The following is a 25,367-nucleotide window of genomic DNA, read 5'->3' as shown; positions in this document are numbered from 1 at the left end:
GAGCGTAGGCTGAGAAGCCTGATGAAGAGACTTCGTTCGAACAAAACTCTTCTGCTGGAGTACGATTGTGCGATGAGGAAGTACCTCAACGACGGACATGCAGAGGTAGTTACCGAAGCGGAGCAAGCACCAACAGAGCATATTTACTATATGCCACACCAGGCGGTTGTCCGGGAGGATTCAACGACAACGAAGCTCAGAGTTGTCTTTGATGCTTCTTCGCATGCCCCGGGGACCGCATCTCTGAACGCGCATCTCGAAAAGGGACCGAAGCTAAACACGGAACTACTGCCGCTGCTGCTGCGCTTTCGGACGGTAAAGGTCGCTCTGGTGGCGGACATTGCCAAAGCGTTCCTCCAGATTGTAGTCAGGGAAGAGGATCGTGACGCACTTCGTTTCCTGTGGTGTAACGAAACGTCGAAGGAAGATGGTCAGTTGCCCAACGTGGAAGTCTGGAGAATGACCAGAGTACCGTTCGGTACAACCTCCAGTCCTTTCCTTTTGTCGGCGACAATACGGTACCATCTAAAGAATGTGGAAGAGCACCTACAGGAAACGGCAGCGCATCTTGCAAATTCCTTTTATGTGGATGATCTATTGACTGGTGCTTCAAGCGAGGATGAAGCTGAAGAACTGTACAAGGACGCGAATACCGTCATGAGGGCGGCTGGGATGGAGTTAAGAAAGTGGGCATCGAATTCCCCGGCTCTCAATAGCCTCTTCGCAGATCACGAGCCACGCTTAGAAGAGCACTACGCTGCGACCATAGAAACAGGACTTTTGGAATTACGGTGGAATCGACACACTGACAGCATCAAGCTCACGGAATGCAGCCCACCCAACACCACGTCGGCGGGCAACACGAAACGCTCGGTGCTGCAGCTCTCAGCCTCGATTTTCGACCCACTTGGTGTTGCCAGTCCATTCACGATACGGGCTCGCATGCTCTTCCAGCGCATCTGGCAGCATGGTCTTAATTGGGACGACGAAATACCTGAAGAAATAGCTTTGGAGTGGAAGCGCTGGTGCGAGGAACTGCCGGACATGGCAAGAATCGAAATACCTCGGTATGTGAGCCAAGGGGTTGAAGACATTGCGAACGCAATCCAGGTGCACATCTTCACGGACGCCAGTCAGTCGGCTTACGGAGCCACCGTATACCTGCGCACAGAGGACGTCAATGGAAAGGTCGTGGTCACGCTGATGGTTGCTAAAGCACGAGTTGCGCCGCTAAAAACACTGACCCTACCCCGCCTAGAACTTATGGGAGCTCTAATAGGATGTAGGCTGGCCAAAAGCCTTTTGGGTTCGCTCTCTCACCTTCCCCTCCAGCTAATCTTCTGGACAGACTCGAACATCGTACTCTGTTGGATTAAAGGATCGGCACTGCGGTGGAAGCAGTTTGTACGCAACAGGGTGACAGAAATTCAAACTGCAACCGATCCAGCTGCTTGGAGGCACTGCTTGGAGGCCAGGGGAGCAAAATCCAGCGGACCTGCTCACAAGAGGTGAAAGCATGGAGAAACTGCTACACAGCAAGATATGGTTTAGAGGCCCTGCATGGTTGTCGGAGTCGGCGGAGTTATGGCCCAGCGGCACGCACGAACCACAGGTGAACGAAGAGACTGTAGAAGCAGAACGGGTAAAGATACAAGTGCTCTTCGTGGACACAGACACTACTACTTCCAGCCTACTGAGGCTAGATAACTACAGTAGTTGGTATTTCGTGTTGAGGCTCACAGCATGGATTCGCCGCTTTGCAGACCGTTGCAGGCGAAAGAAGAGGCGGCAAGGGCCCCTAACTGCTAATGAGGTTCATGAGGCGGAGGTCCATTGGGTTAAAGAGGCACAAAGGTCCGAGTACTACAAGGAGCTGCAGGAGCTCGCAGGTGGGGGCATGGTGAGCCAGAAGTCTCCGATCGCCCTCTTGCAGCCAGTTCTGGACCAGGATGATATTTTAAGGATCTCGGGACGGTTGCAGCACTCGACATTGCCAACAGACGTAAGACATCCGGTGCTCCTCCCGCACGGACACAGTCACCGAACTGATCGTTGAGGCGGCTCATCGACGGCTTCTCCACGGGGGTGTGCAAGACACCATAACCGAAGTGCGAGAGCGATATTGGGTACAGCGATGCCGGCAACTAGTCAAAAAAGTTCTCTTTCGATGCAACGCATGCAAACGACACCGGGTAAAGCCAGCGTCGGCACCTGTTGCACCACTGCCCAGCGAGCGGGTGACTGAGAACCGGCCATTCCAAGTGGTTGGGATAGATTTCGCGGGACCGTTGATCATCACACCAGCAGGTGGAGGCAACAAGAAGTCTTACATAGCGCTATTTACATGCGCAGTCACCCGTGCGGTGCACTTGGAACTAGTATCGGATATGACGACTCAAAGTTGTCTCCTGGCGTTCAAACGTTTCACTTCCCGGCGAGGGCTTCCATCGGTTATCTACAGCGACAACGCCGCAACCTTCAAGAAGGCCGAGAAGCAAGTGTGGAAAGCACTGAAAGACCCAGCCTTCCAGGACCACCTCACCACCGTAGGAATTAATTGGAAATATATCGTCGAACGCGCGCCCTGGTGGGGCGGTTTCTGGGAGCGACTGGTGAGAAGTGTCAAGACTGCGCTAAGAAGGACGCTCGGGAGGAACTGCTTCAGCTTCGAGGAGCTCACCACTGTTTTACATGGCGTAGAGGCAGTCATCAACTCTCGCCCTCTGACGGCTGTGAACGATACACCAGAAGACAGAGAGCCACTGACACCGGCCCACTTCCTGGTAGGGAAGCGGGTGACTTCTTTGCCACCTTTCGACATCAACCTTCAGGGGCCGACCACAGACACGCGGGCGTACTGGAAGCTTCATCAACAACTACTAGACTGTTTTTGGAAACGTTGGAGAACTGAATATCTTCTGCAGCTGCGGTCCGCCCATAGTGTCAAATCCACCGGTGGAACGACACCGCTTCGCGTCGGGGACCTGGTCATAGTGCACAATGAAAAGCTGCCCCGGCACATGTGGAAGACAGGACTGGTTGTGGAGCTGTTTCCCGGAAGAGATCGTAACGTCCGTGCGTGCGCTGTAAGATTGACTGATGGGACAGTGCTACGGAGACCAATTCAGTTGCTGTATCCATTAGAGGTTTATTGACTGAGTTAACGTGTGTTAGTAGTTTCACAAGAAAAATGAGACTTCTCATTTTGCCGGGGAGGATTTTGCAGATTTGAGTTAAATAACTTCGTTGTCGTTGTCGTTCGTAAGTAGAGGAGGACGATGTGGGCCTTCGGGGACCTTAAATAGCGTGTGAGCCAATGATTGGGTAATATTTTTTGTTTGTTATGTTGCTGTTGAATGGAGCGAAGCGCTCCGACCAGTTCCATAAAGAAGTTTGAAGTTTTGTCGAAGTCGTGGGTCCATTCTTGAATAGATAGCTACGCTAGTCTGAAGGGAACAGCCGCTCCTTGTGTTTCCTTCCTCCATGAAATAGGGGTACAGAGTATCGCACTCCTTTTCCGTGCCCGAGCCGCCGTCCGGTGCCTTCGATTGGGCCGATCGTGTCACGTGGTTTCTCCTTCCAAGATCGCGCCGTCCATGTTGAGACCCCTCCATCCAAAACCGGTTTCCTCGGTTGCGAGCTGGCTCGACTGCGCGCTGTTCTCCGGCGGAGGAGGAGATTGGCGACGCAGCCGCGCCGGACCCAAGATGGCGGTCTCGCTCGCCGGCGTGGCTCAGGGTCGCTACTCTGCTCCCTATTTAGTGACTCTAGTCCAACTCTACCAAATTTGTGGCGCTGTTGAACACTATGACGTCATTTGTATAGAAACAGGGAGAGGTCTATTAAATAACCATAGTCAGTTGGAGCAATGACACACACAACGCTTACTAACTCCCGACTCTACGGCGCGAGACAATAAAGGGTGTGGAGGGATATGTTTATCGATGATAAAAAAGAAAGCTTAGTCATTATGAGGGCTTGCTGTTCCCAAAACCAAAGAGAAACAAACAAAAAGGAAACAGAAGAAAAAGACACACAGAAAGTTATGGAAAAACACAGGAAAAAAAACAGCTCCTTCACTAGTCGACAACAACAACTTTACTCTTTCCGCTACCACAAAAGAATACAACAACAGAAGGGAATACTTAAAACTGCCCGAGTGACGACATTGGCCTCCGATCAAACTGAGCTAGATGTAATTGGTGCGCACCCGTCGTCGTCGAAGTACATCCCTAGCTCCAGTGCTTCTTGTGTAATGCGACACCGCAGAAGGCCGTTCTCATGAGATCCTTGAGCTTCCTAACTTAACGCAAATCGATGTGGGCAGCTTCAGTGTGCGTTTGGCAGCAGCGGCGGTGATGCGTCTTAGGGTGAAGCAGCCTTGCAGGACAATGCCGGCGGCAGGACAATGTGCGGGGGTTAAAATTGAATTTTTTTTTCTCGCTGCTACAACAAAAGGTGCTTCGATGAAACTTTGCAAAATAGATGTTCAAGGGGCTACTATCAAATGCAATTTGTCTCATATTTTTGTGAGGACCACCTCAGTGTGCAGTTGATGGCTGAACATGTAGTAAAAAACAACATTTCCGAAATTCCTTTTTTTTTCCTGCTTACTCTTCCAGGTCTGCCCGCCTCAAAGTATTTCTAACACGTTCTAGGCCTCCTACGCAGCAGCGCTAAACAGTTTTCACCTATAAAAAAATGCAGAGTTCCGTAAAAAATTCCAAAAGTTCCCGAAATTTTACAATTTTCTCGGGGGCATACACTCTCGATAAAGTGTTGATCGACTTTCCTAGGGCCTTGGCAGGAAAGTATTATGCCTTGTCTTCATCCAGAAGAGATTTCGTTGGAATTTGAGCAAAAGCTATTTTTTTAGATTTTTGTTTCGCCAGGTAGGTTGCATATCAAATCTTCAAGAGGTGGCCATGGCGAGACAAAAAAAAAAAAAAAACATGCGGCGAAAGAGGCCGGGAGCGCATTGGCTGCATGGGAACAAACAATAACTATTTATTTGAAAGAATTCGGGGATGGTCGAGCGCAATGTCGGGGGTGTGGTATGACCCTACTTTAAAAGATGATGGGAGAACTTGTGACATGCAAGACACATGATCTTGATCTGCCATTGAGCGTGATTTTTTTATTGCTTCTTCTCAGTGCTGTTCTGTTTGTTTTAGTGAGTCTGAAAGTTGTGTGTGTGTGTTTTATTCTGTGCTAGTGCCGCAAAGCAAATGTGGTCAGATCGAGAGAGGACAACAGGAAGGAGTGAGGGACAGAGGGGCTACTCATTACGTTCAGTACATGTAGTGAATGTAGTGAACTCTCTAGTGAAGTGAGCTCTATGTAGTGAAGTGAGCTTGCAGTGTGATAGCGAGGACAGCGTGATACTGGTGAAGATACTGATATGGCGATATCTTTTAACTGTTTGAAACACCTTCTACTTACAAATAAATGATACGTGTTTCAACACTTTGCTTTGTGCCTTATGTCCATGACATGTTCTCGTTATAAGTTTTAATGATCCTGGTCAACACTTATGTAAGGTGGTGCTTATTATTACTGCAATAATGTTTAACATTGTTTTAGTTTAGTTTATTTGTAGCACTATCAAGACACATGTCGGTACAAGGGTGACAAGACTCTTGGGAATGTCTCAAACGTTTTTAAACACAGTAGCTCTATAGGGCTATCGATGGCAGTAAAATTGTGTCAAGCTCCTTTTCGAATGGTACTAAATTTTTGAAAATGTATTCCCAAAGCTGCGCGATAAAGACATAATATTTTCTGTTTGGCCATTTGAGGTGATGATGTCGCCTCCATAGGTGGCGAAATATCTAGTACTGTTTTGTTTTATACTGTTACGCAAGCTGGAGTAGTAAAGACTTATACGTTATCTCCTAAATTTTTATTGGAAGCCCGTTAATGTTGAGTGAAGTTTTTATTGGAGCCCGTAAATTAGTTTAGTTTATTTATTTTTCCATGGCTACTGTGGTGGTCACACAATTGCAGCATATCTCAAACACAGTCTGCGTGGTGGTGACATATGGGTTCTTTTCTTTATCCAACCTGGGTAACTCGGAAGTAACCCTCGTTAGGCGAAATATCAGGGTTAGTGGAAATAATGTCATGATCCACTGGCAAAAATTCAAGTTTTGTCACCTGAGGGCGGCAGGAGTACCTACTCACGGCTATCCTGCTCGGCAGGTAGGTTAGATAGGGTTCTGACGTGACGCACACCAATTTTCACGAGCAGACGACAAGCCATGTATGGTTTCAGTTTTCATTTGACAGCTATGTCCCAGTCGATTAGACGTCTGCACTGTGAACTCAACAATGAAAACTTAGAAGAGCTAATTGAGGATATCCGCATTATCCACGGGTTACCTTCTGTCATAAATGTATCGTAAGTGCAATTTAAAGGCTTCATTTGCTCACTTGCTTTTGATCAGTCTTTACTTTCATTTAAACACACACTTTTCGTTGTATATTGTGGATGTGTGGTCCTGGGAGGACCATGGAAGACCTTTCATGCATAATAGCATAACAAAAAGCATAACTGATTCCTAGTGTTCCTGTTGTTGTCTTTTCCCTGAGTGATTTTTCTTTAAACAGGCTGTCCCTATTTTTAAGAGCAGTGCAACTATGGATATTATTTTGAAGTCTGTAAAGTATGCACCTTGTAATGCAAAATTCTCTTTATTCAGTTCTATGGACCTGTTATGTGCATTCTGATCAGAGTAGACGGTAAGCAAAACTATAACAACAAGCGACCACAAAAAAAACTTTAGCCCTTTGCCTACACGAATCATAATAAGACTCAATTATTTATTCCAAGGGTACAGTAACTGACAAACATCTTTTGCGCCTGCTATCAGGAATGCTGGCTATATTGTACTAGTATCTTGCCAAGTGTCTCTTCATCCATTCTTGAAACATATTCTCAGAATATTTGTGTCTGACCTTGTTCGACTTGTCTACCTTTCCTGGGAACCTGTACCTCCTCGCTCTACCGCGTATGGGGTTACATGTCATATCTGCATCGTGCCTCCTCTTTTTTTTCTATGTACTACATATTGTCCACCGGAACCTGACTCCGGAACACAGCGTACCTGCCGAAAACGTGACATCTGCAACAAACTGCAACACTGCAAGTGTGGAAATATCGTGCCCTAAAGAACAAATGAATTCCTCCGTGCCCATAAGCAGCACTTCGAAAAGAGTGTCTCCTTCGGCAGCCATGTTGAAAGTAACCCCCTTCGGGCAAAGATTCAACACGAGTGGTCACCCTCAGGTCACGAGACGACTTATGCTCATAGGTTACCAACTTACCCGAGGGTTACCCAGGTTGAATAAAGAAATACAGCCATTGTCGCATGACGTGGCTCTATGAAGCGTACACAACAAAATGTCTGAATGCACTCCTGATGTCATTTGGGATCTTTTAGTCATAAATCCCATCCCTCAGAGGGAGGGACCACCTCATCTTGCCCAAAGCCTGGTTGCAAGCAGTATTGGACATGCTTTTGTACGGGGAGACTTCTAACATTCCTATCCTCCACGTGGCCTACTTCCTTCCAATAGGCCAGGGTAAGAGGAAGTGCTCTCGACGAGCACCCTTTCACGTAGAGTTTGACGAGGTGTCCTCATTTGTCTTCTTCATCCCCGAGCTCTTTTCAAACCATTCCGTTAGCACAGTCTTTGGAAGTAGCGGCCGACGCTTCTCAATTGACCGGTGCCGTTGTGGGACAACCTTGGGCCGCTTAGAGAGCATTCTAGACAAGGCTATTGTCGTCACCGACATTGCCTTCACCGCCTCTTCTTCGCTATGGACCTGTTTCAGCTGTTCGCATATTTTCCTGAGGTGCTTTCTATAAGTGATATTTTTTACGGCCAGAGCATGGATCCTTTGCAACTCGCACAGACAATCTGCCACGCTTGCGTCCTGAAAGGCAAGAAAGACATCTTGTAAACACGGCATTAACTCCCATATTTAATGCATCCCCAACACTGGTGCCCAAATATTGACTGCTTTTTCCCTCTGGTATTTAACACACATGCAGAGATGCGTAACTTTCGGAAAACTGGCCCTAAATGCTTCTGGTGTCAACTTACTACAAAGGACAATACAGTTATAACGACTAATCACAACGGATCAGCTTCGGTTCGTGATGAGAGCTTAGTGAACGAGTTCAACAGATTTTCTTGTTCCATCACGCCATGTTTTCCTTCTTCTCGATATTGTCTAAATGACCTCGTAGTTAGTAAAGAGGGCTAAACCAGTTTAACCCACGAAAATCCTGCGGTCTGGAATGCATTCGTAACATTTTTCTAAAATGATATGCCGAATGGTGAGTAAGGTTTCTCACCGCAACATAAACCTCTTTAGTCTGTTGTCCGGGGATTTGCCAGATGACTGGAAAGTAGCAAAGGTAGTGCCAATACTTAAAAGTGGGGACAGTACAAGCGTAATTAACTCTAGACTGGTGTCTCCAGTGAGTATGTTTAGCAAGGTGCTAGAGCATTTTACGTATAAGCACATAATAACATTCTTAAAACACAACTCGTTTCTTAGAAAAGAGCAGCATGGTTTCCGAAGGGGCTTTTCAATGACAACTCAGCTTCTACACCTAATTCATGACTTTGCCGCTGCGGTCCATGACGATGTTCAAGTTGACGTTACATTCCTTGAAAGTTTCATAACGTAAATTGCTAATCAACGTGAGAAACTTTCTTGAGAATTATAGGATGATACTCCGGTTTGATTCCTATCAGCCTAAACCGAAACAATTTGTGAGTGTTCCTGGCGTCCTACAGTGCTCGGTACTAGGAAGGTGACTTTTCTCAAATCATGGTTAAAAGCGTTAAAACCCCAGTGCCGGGGAGCTAAAAAGACAGACACGGACTCTGTGTCTGTCTTTTTAGCTCCCCGGCACTGGGTTTTAACGCTCTTAATCATGATTCCAGAAAACCGAACAGCCCAATTTTTAACCCTTTTTGATATACAGTCATGTCTCGCTTATCTGGAGTTCAGATATCCGGAAAACTCGCCATCCGGACTACGATACCGGGAACGAACCTGCCACCATTGAATTTTGTCTCGGTTATCCGGAATTCGTTATCCATATCCGGACAGCAAGTAAGGGGACCAATCTTCCAAGACCTAGGTTATTCTGGTTCGCTTATACGGAAAAGTGCTAACGTCCTCTGTCCCTGGCATGTGCTGTGTTCGCATTGTTCCGGAAGAGGAACTTTCTGAGACATTACCCTTCTTTAAGCAGCCGGGTGACGCAGCGGGTGCCAAGGCTGTGACCAAAATCCTGTCGCACGTGCGCATGAATTTTTGAAGCAACGATATTTTCCTTGTTTTCCTCAATAGAACTATAAAGAGGTCTCCCAAATTCGTCGGGTTTCCCCGGAAATTTGTTGGTTCAGTTATCCAGAAATTCGTTATCTGGACGAAAAGTGACGACTCCCGAGGAATCCGGATAATAGAGACATGACTATACAGTCGACCCCCATTTATCCGGACTTCATTTATCCGGATCCCGCGGTATACGGACAAAAGGCACGGGAACGGATTTTCCTTCATGTATTTTGTTCTCGTTTATCCGGACTTCAGCTTCTGGACTCGGACAAGAATTCCAGGGAACAAAAGTCGAAAATTCTTGTAATCCAGCTTCAGTTATCCGGACTACCGTGAGTAAGAGGAGACGCTGACCCCGCTTCGTCACCCTTTTCGCTGTGTTGGGGTTATTCCCGTCACACGTCAGGGGCCTGCATTCCTCCGTAGGGGAGACAACCCTGCATGATGACCCCCTTTTCTATTTGTGTGCCTTGGGTCACGTTGACCAGTCGAGTCATTTGGAAATATCTCGAGCAACTGTCTGGTTCTAGAGGGGAAAACTCCAACCCGAGGGCCTGCTGCGATCCCTGATGCAGGGCTCACTGCGACTGCCGTTGCGGCTGCGGTTTCTGACTACGTTGACGTTGATAAGGATGGTGACGCGTGTGCTGCTATGTCTGATGACGGTGTGATTACTGATATTGACTCCGATGATGTGCAGCAAGACGGTGCCGATGACGCCAGTGAGAAACAAGGCTCCGACATTGACACTTTGCGTCCGCACTGACATTCTTTGAGCAGCGCAACAGCGTGGCTCAACTCTGTGCAATTAGCAAAAGTTTGCAGGAATGCCTACACTACTATGTAACCGCTGTCATTGACGAGATTTCTGTGTTTTAATTAAACCTTGCTCTGTAGGACGTTTCTATTCGGTCGTTTCATTTATCCGGATGCCACGGTATCCGGACGATTTTGCCGGGAACGGCACCGTCCGGATAAACGGGGGCCGACTGAACTTTTCTCAATATTTTAAAATGATCTTTATATAGATAACCCAATCCTACAATGTTCCTTTTTTTTGCAGACAATTGTATAGTGTACTGTAGAATTTTTGATGACAGTGAATATGAACACCCCTCTGCGTTTCATCTCCTCTTTGTGCAAGTGGCAAATGGTCGCAAAGGGGCACAAAAATGCAAAAACAAGTTGACTTCAAATTACGTTCCACGCTACGTTAATTTCAACCTTGTTGTCATAATTCAGAACTTTGATTCCGTTATGGAGCTACAATCAAAATTATACCAGACTCTTTCTTGCTTCGGCGCTAAGCAGTGAACGTCGTTTCAGGTCGTGCATCGGTGTTTTTAGTCCATGCTGCACGTTACATGTCACGGAGCAGTCCCGGTGAAAAACACAGTGCGCGTTGCGAAACGGACTGGCGTCGCTGTTCGAAGGACGCAAAGATAAATGTTATTAGTGGAACATTCGCCAGAACCGTTGTGGGCCACAACTCAGTGGATCGGCATTGAAAAGTGCAGCAGTGCTCATCATGCCGCGCATATCCGGAACACTACGATCGGACCCCTTCCAAATCCACACGGCCACGATGTACGCGCGGGCTTCTCCTGCTGTCTCATTGGATGCCACCAATCTTTGCCTCCTGGGAATCCCATTCGTTACCACCAAAGACGGCTCTGTTTTCATAGCGTTTTTCTGCGAAAGGGTAGCTCTGTGTGAGCTAATTTGACATGCATTATGCTAATTGAAACATGGATGCTCATTTGAGAGCGAGTTGTTTTTGCATTTTAGTGCCCCTTTAAACTTCGATTAATGCGTCCAAATGACAGTCGCGACCAAGAAAACAGCATTTTTCTTCTTACATAGCCTCAGTGATACAGCGCTCAGGTTATCAGTGTCCTAGAGTATAAATTAGGGATCCGAATCTGCAAAACCTCGCATCCTATGCAGGGATTCGAGGTTCGCGAATCTGAATCACATTGTTCAAAATAGCGAATCGAATCTTTCGAATCCACCAACCACGTTTGTTTCAGTGCCTCCTAGCCTGCTTGGCCGGCGGCCTCCAAGGCACGCCAGAACCGCAACATAAAGAACCAATATTAGAAGTTTAGAAGTAACACAGTTTTGCTTTGATTGTTGCTTTGTTTGATGGAGGAAATTCAGACTCCTGAGTTTTTGTATTTCCTGTAGTCGATGAACAACATGTTAAATAAGTTACACTTGGAAGAAGTGTATGCCCAGACAGCACAAGATGTTGCAAATGTGTTGCATTAATGTTACCTCAACGTCGAACTGTCGAAGCGATGTTTCATGCTCACATTCGTCGTTGTAGCAATATACTTGTTGCAAAGTTTATGCTATGTCTCAAAGATTGTGTAAGGCTAACATTGCGATGCTCTTACTGAAGCAATGCCGAGTATGTTACACTAAGCTAATGTGGCCTTTACATTGCTGGTGCAATGTTTTGCAGGCAATGTGAATGCCATGTTGCAATTACATTTCTTCCACAATGCTTAATCAGCAATGTGGATTCAACGATTGTGCAATATTTTATTTCAATGTTTTGCCATACTTCAAAAGATGCGTATAGCTAACAGTGTGATTGTGTCCCCAAATGTCGCAGTTACATTGCTGATGTGGTGTTTGGCAATTAATTTTAACGCAATGTTGCAATGGGATTGCTCACAAAAAAGTGCGTCGGTGGCCTAATCTTAGCGTTGTTGCACTATCATTATATCAATGTGTCTGCTGTATTTCAAAGGATGCATAGAGTTGACAGTGTGATTGTCTTGCGAGAGCAATGTTGCACAAGGTACATTGAGGGAACATCGTAGTTATAATGTGTAATAGAAATGTTACCTCTAGGTCAGGGTGTCGAACCGAACCCGAACCCGAACCGAAAACCGTACCCGAACCGTTATTTTTGCCGGAACCGAACCCGAACCCGAACCGAAATTTTCAGAACACAGCTGAACCCGAACCGGAGCAGAACCATAAAAAATAATAGCGGTAACCGGTTCGCAACAAAACGGTTCGGACATAGAAGTCAGCACAAGAGTTCCTCTCTATCCCCGAACGAAGACACACCGGTATCATCATCACGCGCCTATATCATGGATTTCAGAAATTTTCACCTAGCAGTCAGACGACGACGTATAGTAAGTATACTTTCAGCATCTTTTTAACATGTTGAAGCGCAGTTGTACTTGTGAGCGCCGCGGCTGGCGCCCCACGCACGCGGTGATGCGGCGTCTACTCTTCAGAGACGAGGTGCCACGCGGACGAATGCAACAGGAATGGAGTAGGCCAGTTATGTAGCTCTACACGACGAATATGTGATCAAATAAGCGCCCAAGATTTCTTTTTACACGTGAGCAGTAAAAATTAAACAAGTCAGAAACCTGAGAAGTGGAGAAGAAGCATACGCAGAACGGTGCCTGTTTGATTGGTCGTGGTTTGAAAAGTAAATGTGGTTCTGCTTATTGGTAGTGCAGTTGTGTCGTGATACATTGCCTTTGTGAGGTGGATTAACTAGTACACTGCTGTGAGCTTGGACAGAGTAAGGCTGGCAGGCTTATTTTCGACATGCTTCAGTACGGTTTCAGATCGATTCACGCTGCGAAGGCAGTGTGCCGGCAAGTACTGTCGTCTATCTTACGCTGTCCATCTTATTAGGCTTCCTTTAAGTTTATCTTGCTGGCACTGTGCGTGTGAAAAAGAGATTTTGGGAACAGAAAGTAGCGGGACAACACCGCTTCATCAGCGTGGACGCTATTTGCAATAAGTGTTCATCCATTTCTTATTTCTCTCGCTAAAGAGCTACCTCACCGCTAAAGACGTCAATGCAGACAACAGCAGTAAGCTATTAGCTACGCATTTCCTGATAAAAGCAGTTTTATGAAACATATAAAACGGAAGCGTTGAACCGGTTCGCGAACCGGTTCCGGGCTGCGAACCGGTTTGCGAACCGGTTCGGTTTTTGGCGTGGCCGAACCGGAACTGAACCGGAACGAAATCAAAACAACGCGAACCCGAACCCGAACCGAACCCGTATTTTTTGCGGTTCGACACCCTGCTCTAGGTGACACCTGAAACATTGCAGCAACATCGAAACAAACATATTGCTACAATGTTGCACGTTCTGCATGCAACATTGCTAAGCACTTGCTCCGAGTGCTCCAGTAACACGATGTTTGCACTATCTTGTTCTACCTGTAATTCCCACCAATCAACAATGAGCGGGACTCCCTGTGACGTTCACCCGTCATTTATCAGTTTGCTTTTCACGACATGTTCAAATGTTGCGGCAACGTTTAATGCACAAATGGAACGTTACCACAATGCCACTAGTTCAATGTTGGTGCAGCATTTTGACACGATGCATTTTAGAAACATTACGATTAATTTGCCCCAGGCCGTGTTCCACGTGCTCCAGTGAGGGAACATTACAGTTAGAGACACCATTATGGGGAGAAGTAATTCAGAATATGAGAGACATACTCTGAGGCAACACTGCTGACACACTACGGAGATGACTATGGACGAAAGGATCAAGACGAGGACGACGTGATCTCAAAGAAAATTAGTCTGACCGAAAATTTGAAATTAATTACAATCCATTTTTACGCACACGTGAATGCGCGCTGACCCTCGATACGGCGTTCTTCCATAGCATCAGTGCGACCACAACCCTTAAGCACTCTCGTGACATAGTGTTTAGAATGATCAGCCTTCCGTGCAAAGACTGACACACGGTTTCAAATCCTGACTGTGCTGTCAGCGGTTTTCCCATGTCTTTCCGGCAGGCTTTCCAGAGGAGTGTCGGCACCATTCCCCTGAAGTCTGCCCAGGAGAAGGACGATTACTGAATGTGTAAGCATACTGTTCTCACTTGCAAACATATCAGCAACACTAAGTGCCCCTCTGGTGCTGCGTTCGTAAGGTTGCACATTGTAAAATACTGTAAACGTATTTTTATTCGCGGCGTATTAATTTTCGAGAAACGCGCAATCAGTCACTTGAGAAATTGTTCGCGAGTATTTAATTTCGCGATTCCAGGGCTGTTTCCTTTCGCGGGATAAACGACAAGCTGTGTCCGCGAGTACAATTTTTCGCGATTTTTCGGCGGTCGCGAAATTTGCGCAAATTAATACATCGCGAATAAAAATACGTTTACAGTAAGTGGTCATTGGCAATGTTGCATCAACATCGCAATACCACATTTTTTGCAATGTTGATTTTGTAATATTGTTCCAAAATAAGGAAGCCGGTCTTTTGCAATATCACATCAGCATTGCAATGTCACATTTTTGCAATGTTGTTTCAATTACATCATTGCAGCATAATGAAAGCGGTCATTAGCAACATAACATCAATATTGCGTGGCAATACTGGTGCAATGTCACTGCAACAATTTGTGCTTACTGGGTAGGTAAGTCTTCTCCCGAAATTTGTTTTTTATTAAGCGTAAATATCAAATTCTGCTTCAAAAAACTTCTCAATACAACAGTTTTCTCTCTGGCTTTTTAAACTCTCTTTAAAGAAAGGATTCGAAAGATTCGTAAGATTCGTGGATTTGCAGAACCTTCCTGGATTCGGATTTTGATCCAGATTCGAGAAATTCTGGATTCGTCCCATCTCTAGTATAAATACTACCACGGTCCCTCAATACTCTTTCTGGTCTGGAAACTCCGCTCGAATACAATAGACAAGGTCACTTAGGGACAATTCCTCCCGCATGGGGCGCTCGCGTCGTTCGGGAGGAGACACCCTCGTGGAGCAGACGACGTTTCCATAGCGCTGCGTGTTTTTAGGGAAGATTTGATCAGCTACTTTTTAAAGTTCATTTCGTGTTTAGAGCAGAAATAATTCTCGAATAGGTTCATGAGTTCAGCCCGCACATTTTAGTTCAGTTAGCGTAAATTTGCAGATTTTCCGCGTAGATTGCAACTTTCGTTGTTGTCTTTTTCTGACACGGAAAATATTGATTTTACTCTCACTCATATTTCTCAATGAAGGCTGAGAAACATATTAATTCATTCTGTTACACAATCACACAAACTAGTGATGTGTTATAAAGTAATGCCGCTTTCGGTAGTTATTTCGTGAGGGCGAAACTTTCCAAACACGTGGTTTCCTTGTAGCATGCAGTTTGTTGCAATCTGAGCAGAGATAAAATTACGAGGTGATTCTATTTCAGAGAAGACAGATAAGACTTCAGAAGAAGTACTTATAGAAATCCTGCGTTATAATCATGATCATCTGAAAGTCGTCTCTTGCGGTATGAGAGACGGGGGATACACATGCTATAAATCGCATGACTCGATCGTTTTCGGTGAAGAAATAAACTTATGTTGTTTTTCGATGTGGTTGACAATAACTGATCTATATTACACTATTAACGTATTGTAGATATCTTTACACACTTTGGGAAGACTTATCGACTTAAGATAGCAATGGCTCTCATGCGTTCCTTTTAAACATAATGCACATGATCATCCCATGATAATATTTTTGAAGAACCCTTCAAGTATTCCTACTATTTTTGCGTCTCGAACTGACTGACCAGCCAGTTGTAATAAGGAGATTCCAACATGATTTAAAGCCGGGTTACTAAATTAACAGGATAGAATTTCCGCTTACTGAAGTGTGGCTCTAATAGCACTTTTCAGCTTTAGAAATTGGCTGACGAGATTCAGGTGTCAAATTCATCGCGTTGGAACAAACTATTTAAAATGATAAAATTGTAGCGGCGTGTGCTGCTACAGAATGAATTTTTATGTGGGAGCGGCCACTGTTCTCATAGCTCGGAAATACATTTTAGGACTGGCGAAGAACTACATTTACAAGAAAAACGTTGCGGTATCTGGTGACAAATAAATATAATAACCGGAAGGAGATAAGTAAGAAGAAATGCAGAAAATTTTATGAGTCAGTCTTTCGCTTGAAAGTAATGATGAAGCCAAAGAAACGATATTTTGTAGCTCTAGAGTCTGTAGTGTATAGGCCGCAAAAAAATTTCACGTATTGCAGATCAGAAAGGAAAAAGAAAAATGAAAGGATAAAAAGTGAAAACATCATCCCTCCCTCTCCCCGCTTACGATTCAGCAAAAACGAATATATAAGCCGGTATGGAAACGGGTGCGTAAACCAGTAAACGGGTATTAGCTAACTCGTTTACTGCTGCATCTTTCCTCGCAAGTTGTACCATAAAAAATGTTATTGTATTGACATCATGTTGAAAGACCTATCATTTGAAATTTTTACGGTTTTATAGTGTTTGATGCTCCACAAATCACGCTCATCGCAGTACACCTCCAATAAGGCTAGTAGCGAATGGTTTGTATTTATTCCCCTATACCAAGTCATCGCTGTTTTGTAGACAAAGAAAAAAATACTTTCATTCACTTCTCGTAAAGTTAAGGTTCCGAGGAATATAGTCATTCCAAAATGCTGCGTGCTCGTATCAGTCTCCTTCATCTGTGTAGATCATTCTTACACACGAACAGAGCGCAAAGATTGCAGTAAATTTCAAGGATATTTAAAAAAATGAACCTCTGTTTACGCACGCAAAACGCAAGCACCAAAAAAGAAAAAGTTCTCACTTCCAAACACCCGCAGAAACACATGCAATCGATACGTGCAGGCAGCGGCGGACACGAAAGTCTCCTCCCGAGCGACGATGCGTCGCCACGTGTCGTCGGGGCGCCCTAAGCGAACTTTTCGCGGGAGTTTCCTGACCAGAAAGAGTATTGAGGGACCGTGATACTACCTAGGAATTTTTATCACGTCATATCTCAACTGGCCCATTCATATTGAAGCGATGGTTTCTAAGGCATTTTGCAAGTTTTCGTATTTGCGTAGAATGATGAGACATTATTGTACTCTGCAGACGAAGCTCAAACCCCATACGTGTCACTACCACATCCTCTACCAGAAAACGTGGACATCTTGTGGGATCCCCACAAACTTACAGATATAAACCTGTCAGAGAATGTGCAGAAAACAGCTTGAAGATTTATCTGTACTAATTCGTATGCGAAAGACTCATCAGTAGCAGTGCTGTACGGAGCTTCTAGAATTTCCCCGTTGGCTCTTCGGAGAAAACTCTCACGCCACTGAAATTCTTGCATAACATTGATAGGGTTAAACTTGGACGATTATTTGGCATAGAGCTCCAGTCGCTTGACAAGACAGGAACATGGCAGGCTCATCTGTGAGCTTCGTTTGAGGAAGAATGTACTGCATTTTTCATTTTTTCTCGCACACTGCGCGAGAGGAATGATTTGCCAGCGGATGCTACAGCAATTTTACGTGCACCCTCCTTTTCATTGGCTATCGAACGTTATCGTAGAATTCCTGTTGAGGGAATTTATGCGTTCTGTTTTCGCTCTGCCCTGAATAATATTCCTGCTGAGAGAACTTATGTATCATGTTATCGTTCTGCTACTGGTTTATTCTTAAGCAGTTTTCTTTCTTTTTTTGGCATGCAGAGTTGACGCTGACTAGTACTTATTCTGCTGTTAGCTGATAATTATCACTGTGCATATCTTGTTTTTACCTGCCTTGGCTGTCAACGGTATGCCGGTAGTATTCACTAATAAATAAATAAATAAACACGTGGTTCAGAGGATGCAGACCCGAATGCTTCCAAACACAGTAGAGTCCATTTATTCCGATCTTCAATATAACAATAACCCCCGATATTACACTCCAACTGCAGGTTCCTGTCAACACTCCCATGGAAGTAGATGCAAAAAAGTTTTCTCCTGGTTTGCTGCATGCTACAAGCTACAATGGCGTCTGTGGTTCCGGTTGTGAGACGTGTCTTGATGAAGACACCCACATGGCTCAACTCGAAGCGTGTGCTTGATGGATTTTGTACTGATGCAAAACCTCGTTGCGAAGTACAGTGCCCGATCCTGACTGTCGATTTCACGAAAGTTCATGTGTGGTGATACTCTGGCATAACGATCATATACTGCACTTCCGTCTGCATCGTTTTTACGGGCTCAACTACAGTCCACCCTCGATTTATGAACCTTCGATCTATGAATTCCCTCGTTTTATGAACACGAGCACGAGGAACCAAACTTTTTACATGCATTCTTCCCTCGTTTTATGAACCTTGATATCCGAATAATGAATGGAACTTCTGGGAACCAACTAGAAGTTGCCCACCGTTTTTGCCCTCAATTTATAAACGGATCATTCCGAGGTCAACAGAAACCTTCAAACGGATTATTCCATGGTCTTACGAATGACGCCTGAATGGACAAAACGTTTTCTAGGTATTGCACCCTCGGTTCCGAACAACAAACAGATTTTCCGGGGTAGCACATGGAGCGACCAAGTGTTCCTGACCTCAATTGATAAATAAGGTGGCCGCTGTCACCCGGAGATTTTAATACGTAAACGGATGTTAAATGTCCCGGAGGAAATCCGAGACCAGCCGAGTGCGAATGTTCTGACATCTCTTCTTTCCAAGATTGACACACCGGAAGGTCCAAAGCAAAATTAAACAATTTACTATTGCATAATAAACAGAGTGTGAATGTGCTAAAGTCTGTTCTTTGTGAGATTGATACAGCAGAAGGCGTGGTCGAAAGCAAAATTACACAATATATTACATTATAAACACAATCCCAACTAGGAAATACTGTTCCATTTGCTCGATAGTACTCACTTCACAGATTTTTCGATTTATGAATCCCTCGATTTATGAACAATTCTTCGGGGAACCGAGGGTGTTCATAAATCGAGAGTTGACTGTATATGTGATGTGAGCTTAGTGTATTGTCAGCACTAAGATCAACTTTTTTCCTTCTGCAATTAATGCACGTCTTAAAGGGGCACTAAACAGCTCGACGAACATTCTCCAATTATTATGCTCCACGAAACAACGTGGCTCACGATATCCAATTATAAAATTCATTTACTTCTAGCGAGCGTCTTTACCACGAAACAATGCAATTCAAAGTGCATAACCCGCGCGAGTCTCTCCTTCAACCTCGGAACGAGGTCATGTCACCATGTTCCAAAGTACGGCAACACCGAATTCTAGGCGCTGGATGTGGGGGAGACTTCGCTGTCCTAGCCAATGACGGGCCCCCACTATGACAAGCCGCAGCTCACGAAGGAACCGGTTGCGGAAACATTGCGGTGGCCTCGCGGAGCAGTACAGCACTGGAAAGATAGTGTGCACATGAAATGGGACATTGTGGGCTTTTGGTACCGTTTGATCTGGCTACCTTGGGACTGACAAGTGAAATGATGTTTAGAATTTACATCACTTCCCAATATTCCAAAAAAATCAATGTTGTTGTAGCTATGCTGTTTTCTTCCACCCTGATGCAGTGCCCGTGTAATAGGGGTGTAGGAGTAATCAGCGTTATGACAGAGGGAGGTACAGAGGGCATGCTATACTGTTCTACTAGGAACAACCATTTTGAGAGTTGGCTCGTGGTTACACTGTCTGACTGGACACAGTGGAAGAGAAAGTGTACTGGGCTCTCGCACTGCAGTAATACAGCACTGAATTCCAGTAGATATGTGGGAAAAACGATATGGTCACCGGTAAGTTGTCACGCTTGAACTAACAACAACAACAACAACAAACCTAACTTTCCTTTCGTTAACATTTGGTTTTGGGCTTGTTCTGGGGGGGGGCTTGCTTTTGGGAAGAGTATGTTCTTAGTATTTTTTAGTATTTATCTAAATCTTTATCTTTAGTATTTAGTATTTTTAGTATAGCACCAGCATTGAGCACACCCATGTTGCAATTCCAACTAGACCAGGCCGAATTACCACAATGTTTCAATTCAGAGGACGGTCCCACATTTTCGACAACCTGGTTCTGAAAAAAAGTTTCACTCTAATCCAAGCACCCACTCCGCTCATGTGTCACGGTGTCAGATGATTTGTGTGATTACTCGCCTTTCCCACTTCTTAAACCAGAGTTGAGACAGTTGTGGTATGTGAGCCCTTATTTCTCTCTTTGGTGTCGGGCCAAAAACGAAGCGAAAAGGAAGTTGGTACGATTAACTTGAAGAGGGGATCACATCTGACACAACTTAAACGAAATGTGATATACCATGCACAAAATGCCAATTGTTGACATGTCATCAATGTTGACGCTGGATGTGTTCAGTGGTCACCGTGCTGACAAAGTGAAAGAACTGTGCAAAACCATAACAGTGACATGGTGGTTATCCCTGGAGGATTGACAGTTGTGTTTCCATTAACAAATCTTTTGAAACGAACCGGCGCACACAGTATGAAGAATGGATCTGGGCTAGACACCGGGAGCAGACACTCACTGAGAAGGTACGAATAAGGCCCTTGGTTTTCCGCGATTCCGCAAAATTTCGCTGAATCCTTCATTTGGCACGGAATCCCTTATTTTTAGGGGTGTGCCGATATTCGAGTTGAAATCGAATATCAACCACTCCAAGTATTCGATTTGTGAATCCAATACCCAATATTTGGGTTCCCGGATATTCGGCCATTTCTCGAATATGAACGGCACCTCCCGACAGTGGGCTTCACCTGACGCTTCCCTGCATGAGGTGCAGCCCGCTGTACAAAATTGAAGCCTGCTTTACAAAATTGTCCAGGCTGCAGGACAAACACAGACAGATTGTAGTTTAGCTTAAGATAATGTTAGCCCCTGTTTATTGTGCATACTTCGCCTGAGAAAGGGGAGGCGTCCCTCCTGTGTGCGGTTTAAAGGCGGCAGTGGGGGACCTCGATTTAAAGGAGTAGGGAGGGCCTTCCAAAAAATATCAGATTAAGACGTCTGATGAAAGTGTGTTTGTCATTTTACCGAATGGCGCTGAAGGTTTTGATGTGTGCAATTTGTTTCCCAGAAAAAAACTCACATAAACATGGGTCCGCGCCTTCACCCTTAATTCGCCACTCCGGGTATTACGAGGAGGAGAAAGTATGATGCCACGTCACCGACGACATTATAAGGAGAAGTCGTTCTGCTTCACCGGTCAGTGGGGGTCAGCGCCTTGTCCCTTTGCCACACGTAAACCAGTTTTGCCAGTTCTCCCGAAGAACTGGGGATAGAAGGAACTGACGAATCATTACCGAGCCAGGAGAAAGGTTTTTTTTCAGAACTTCAAACAGCCGAGTAGCAGACGACAGAGGAGTAGCAGACACCATTTCTATAGACCAATCAGTGAGCATTCTCCTTATAACGTCAGTGCGAGGCTCCAGGCGGATCACAGCCTGGTACCACTCTTCACCGCTGTTGCGCACGGTCGCTTTTTTGCGACCTACTTTAAATTCAATTTCTGCGATAATTATGACTCCGTGGTGTGAATTACTTCGCATGGTGCATTTTACTTGCCCACTTAACTGTTGTATAGGAAGGAAACAGGGGGTCAAAAATGACTTCTGTGCTACTTTAATGTCTGGGAGGTGCATTCAAAAAGTTAAGACTCTTAAGCAAGTAAGACTCTTAAGTAAGCTTACTGCTTACCAATGCCATTAAGTACTGAAAGCTTACTGAAAGAATGGCCATTAACTAATAAGTAAGTAGGTCTCTTCAGTAATGCCTACAGTACCAGGAACAAAAAAGGGTGCCCTAAAAATGTAACTTCCCACGGGATGAATTGCAAACTCCTTCCTATAAAGTTCCTATAAACTCGATAGAAGCTGAAAGATCTTTCAGCAGGTATAAAATGATTGCAGGCGACAGACTGCATCAGAGGAGAACACAAGATATCATGTATGTAAGGCTGAGCCACAACAGTGCTTTGAATCTGTGCTTTTATAAAAATTTTATAATATTAAAATTTATGAAATCTTTATAAATGCAAGCAGCCGTTGGCTACTTACCGCGGAAAATCGTGCAAGCTACAAGTCAGTGCCGTTGAAAGCAGAAAATCGAGGGCCTTAGGTATGAATGCCGTGTCTTCATGGGGGGGGGGGGGGTCTAAAAAGAGCATACAGCCAGAAATAATTTAGAAATCATGCAAGAAGCACACCATAAGCAATACTTTGGATGGTTCCGAAGACAATGTACTGTGGGAGGTGATGACTCCGGTCATGACTGAACTTTTTTTTTATGACTTGGACTCTCGGTCACGTCCAGCTAAACTCCCTGTACTTGTATATAAGTGTCGAAGCTATGAAGAATCGGTGCTGCGCTTTTGATAATACAGTTAAGCCTCCACATAAAGAGTGTTTATTAAACTAAACCCTATATTTAACGCATTACTTCTGTTGCATGTACATTTCCCCACAGACGCCTGTGCATTTTTCCACTCGATTTTAACAAAGTGTTTTTATTTCACATGTTCTATTTGACGAAGTCCGTAGGCAGCAAATACTCTTCCCACACCGTCGCACGTGCTTCTCTTCATGTGCAGGAGAGAATGGATGAGTCCCGTCCAGTGTTGCCACACCAGTCGGAGGAAAAGTATGGAGATCACTCGTTAAAAAGTATGGAGATTTCCGTAAAAACACATTGCAGTAAAACATACAACTTGCTTTATTAACACCCTTTTCAGCATAATGTAAAACCCCGAGACTAGGGAACATGAAAGGACAGACACAAACACGAAGTCTTGAACGAACATTGAGACTTCGTGTTTGTGTCTGTCCTTTCGTGTTCCGTAGTCTCGGGGTTTTACATTATGCATCATCTTCACCAGGTCGCTTGCTTCCTAGCCATTTTTTCATTACCCTTTTTAGGCCACGATTTAGTGCGTTTCGTTATCTGACATTTTGTACTTCGCTCTTCGAATCGAAACAATGGAAATATGTGATGGCAAAAGTTATTAGGGAGCTGCGCAGGATGGATTGACTCTCCCGGGTTCAAATCCTGGTGCCAGGTCTGGGAAGAACCGAGCAACAAGCCGTCAGGCAAATCAATACAGCGATCTAACCATGATGATTAGTAACTACATCGTGTAATTAAGTGCAAACAGCCTCAGTGCCACGAGCGATACAAAATATCAAAGATTATAATACTGTCACGACTGTCGCTACCGTTGGCCCCGCACGATTCCCAATCAGCACAGTCATCGTCGGGCAAACGTGAACGGCTTGTGCACGAAAGCGAACAAAACCGGGCAGCACGGGAGTTGATGGTCTCTCTCTCTTGACTGGTCTGGTCCTTCGTCATGTCTACCAGAGCTTACGACTTTCATTAAAATCCAGTTGCTGGACCTCTCTGTGCCGTCGTTTCGGGGGAAGGAATGCATCGATACTGACAGTCATATACCGACACACCACGAAGCAAACATGAAATTAAAAATTCATTGTTTTGTTTTTTCACCCCAGAGTGGAACATGGTGAATCGGCCTTCTCGTCACAACATTTTAATGACTGTCCGAAGATATGATAACACAGCCTAAACGCAGGCTGGCTGGTGCGTGAAATCCATGAAACGAGCCTAAGCATGGTAACTATCTTTATGTATGTTTGTGTATTTCATTCTCAGATTTGTTTTCATCATTGAGTTAAAAATCTGTAGATTCTGCCGGAAATCTGTAGACTTCTATGCAAATCTGTAGATGTGGCAACTCTGGTCCCGTCCACAGGGGAGGGAGGGAGTAACGCCAACGTGATAATGCATTCTCATTAGGGGTGTGCGAATATTCGAGTTCTCGAATTCGAATCGAATATAAAACGCTCGAACTACTCGATTCGCCAATCGAATATCCAATATTCGAATTTTCGAATATTCGACTATTCCACGAATATGAACGACACAACCCGAAAGTGGGCTTCACCTGATGCTTCCGTGCATAAGGAGAAGCCTGCTTTACGAAATTGCCCTTGTTGCAGGACCAACACAGGCGGGACGGTGTTTTGTTTGAGATAACGTTATCCAAAGTTTGTTTTGTAGACATCGTCCGTGGAAGGGGTGGCGCCCCTCCCACATGCAGTTTAGGGGTGCCGACGAGGGACTTTGATTTGATGTGTGTGAGGTTGCCCTTAAAAAGTTAGAACTCTCGAATAATGACTACAGCCCACGGACAAGAAGGGTGTCTTAAAGATGTCCTTTACGTCTAAAATTTCAGTAGTGCAACTTCCTAGGGCGAGTGCAAAGAAACTAAAGGGTGTTCATGGCAAAGCTGAGGCAGGATGCCAATTCGTTTCACAAATGGCCTGTGGTTGTCTGAAGCAATTACAGCCTCATCCGTGTAACATGCCACTGCCTGACATAAAATTTTGAAATGAAGGTAACCACTCCAGTAAGTGTAGGCTCACCTGGAAAGCAGGAAGCACTCTCATGTAAAATTAAAGAGTAGGGGCTATAAACAGAAGAATTGCATGTCTCTCTTGTGACAGTTAATGCCAGAAATATTGCACTAAAGCCATGGGCTACAAAATGAAAACTTTTAGTGCAAAAGTCACATATTGTAAATTTTGCACGAATATTCGATATTCGATTCGGTATTCGCAATTTTTTCCCCCATTCGATTCGATATTCAATTCGACTTAAAATATCCTGATTTGCACACCCCTAATTCTTATTGGTTATTGGCATCGTCACGTCAGATGACGTAATTGGTGAAGTCAGTCATGCTTCAAACTTTTGCAATGTGCTTTCACTGTAGGAACTGCAGTCGCTCCCCTGTTACATTCGTTTTTCTAAATTGTTTTCCAGTAATGCTTCATGATTGGTGCACTCCAAAAAGGAAAACTTTTTTTGTCCACTGATGAGGAACTCGAAATAGTCAATGTTGTGCACATGGCCGGAAAAAAAATGACATTCCTATCCGCAACATACAAACATCCTGTGCTCACTACGTCGGAAAATGCAACTCACGCAAACCTTACTTTTTCTGTACGCCCCCGAATGGCAGGTGGGTAGTTTCATTTTAAATCGAACAACGTATGAAAGTCGTATTTTTTAATTCGCCCAGAAAAAATACATGTTAGAGGACAGTTCAAACGACGCAAATCGCGCCACATGCGATGCTCGTGCGTGTAATAGTTTCCGCGTAGGAGAGGGGGAAAGCCAGAGGCTGCTTGGGCGCGCTTTCTT

General features: G+C 44.8%; 2 protein-coding genes across 2 annotated transcripts in view; one reads left to right on the top strand and one right to left on the bottom strand.

Annotated features, from left to right (window-relative positions):
* Positions 1-72: 72 nt before the first annotated feature.
* On the top strand, positions 73-1,512 carry LOC135371987 (uncharacterized). Its single transcript, XM_064605765.1, has one exon. It carries the CDS (start codon positions 73-75, stop codon positions 1,510-1,512), a length of 1,440 nt encoding a protein of 479 aa, XP_064461835.1.
* A 5,640-nt stretch (positions 1,513-7,152) lies between these two features.
* LOC135371983 (uncharacterized) overlaps positions 7,153-25,367 on the bottom strand; it is a 54,937-nt gene continuing 36,722 nt past the window's right edge. Inside the window, exon 5 of the mRNA XM_064605762.1 lies at positions 7,153-7,939. Coding sequence (XP_064461832.1) covers positions 7,616-7,939 — 324 coding nt within the window. The 3' untranslated portion in view covers positions 7,153-7,615. The remainder of the gene's footprint in view (positions 7,940-25,367) is intronic.

This window comes from Ornithodoros turicata, unplaced genomic scaffold (genome assembly GCF_037126465.1).
Source record: "Ornithodoros turicata isolate Travis unplaced genomic scaffold, ASM3712646v1 Chromosome124, whole genome shotgun sequence".
NCBI lineage: Eukaryota > Metazoa > Arthropoda > Arachnida > Ixodida > Argasidae > Ornithodoros > Ornithodoros turicata.
Note: the sequence above shows the minus strand (reverse complement) of the source record. Positions and strands in the feature narration are given on the sequence as shown.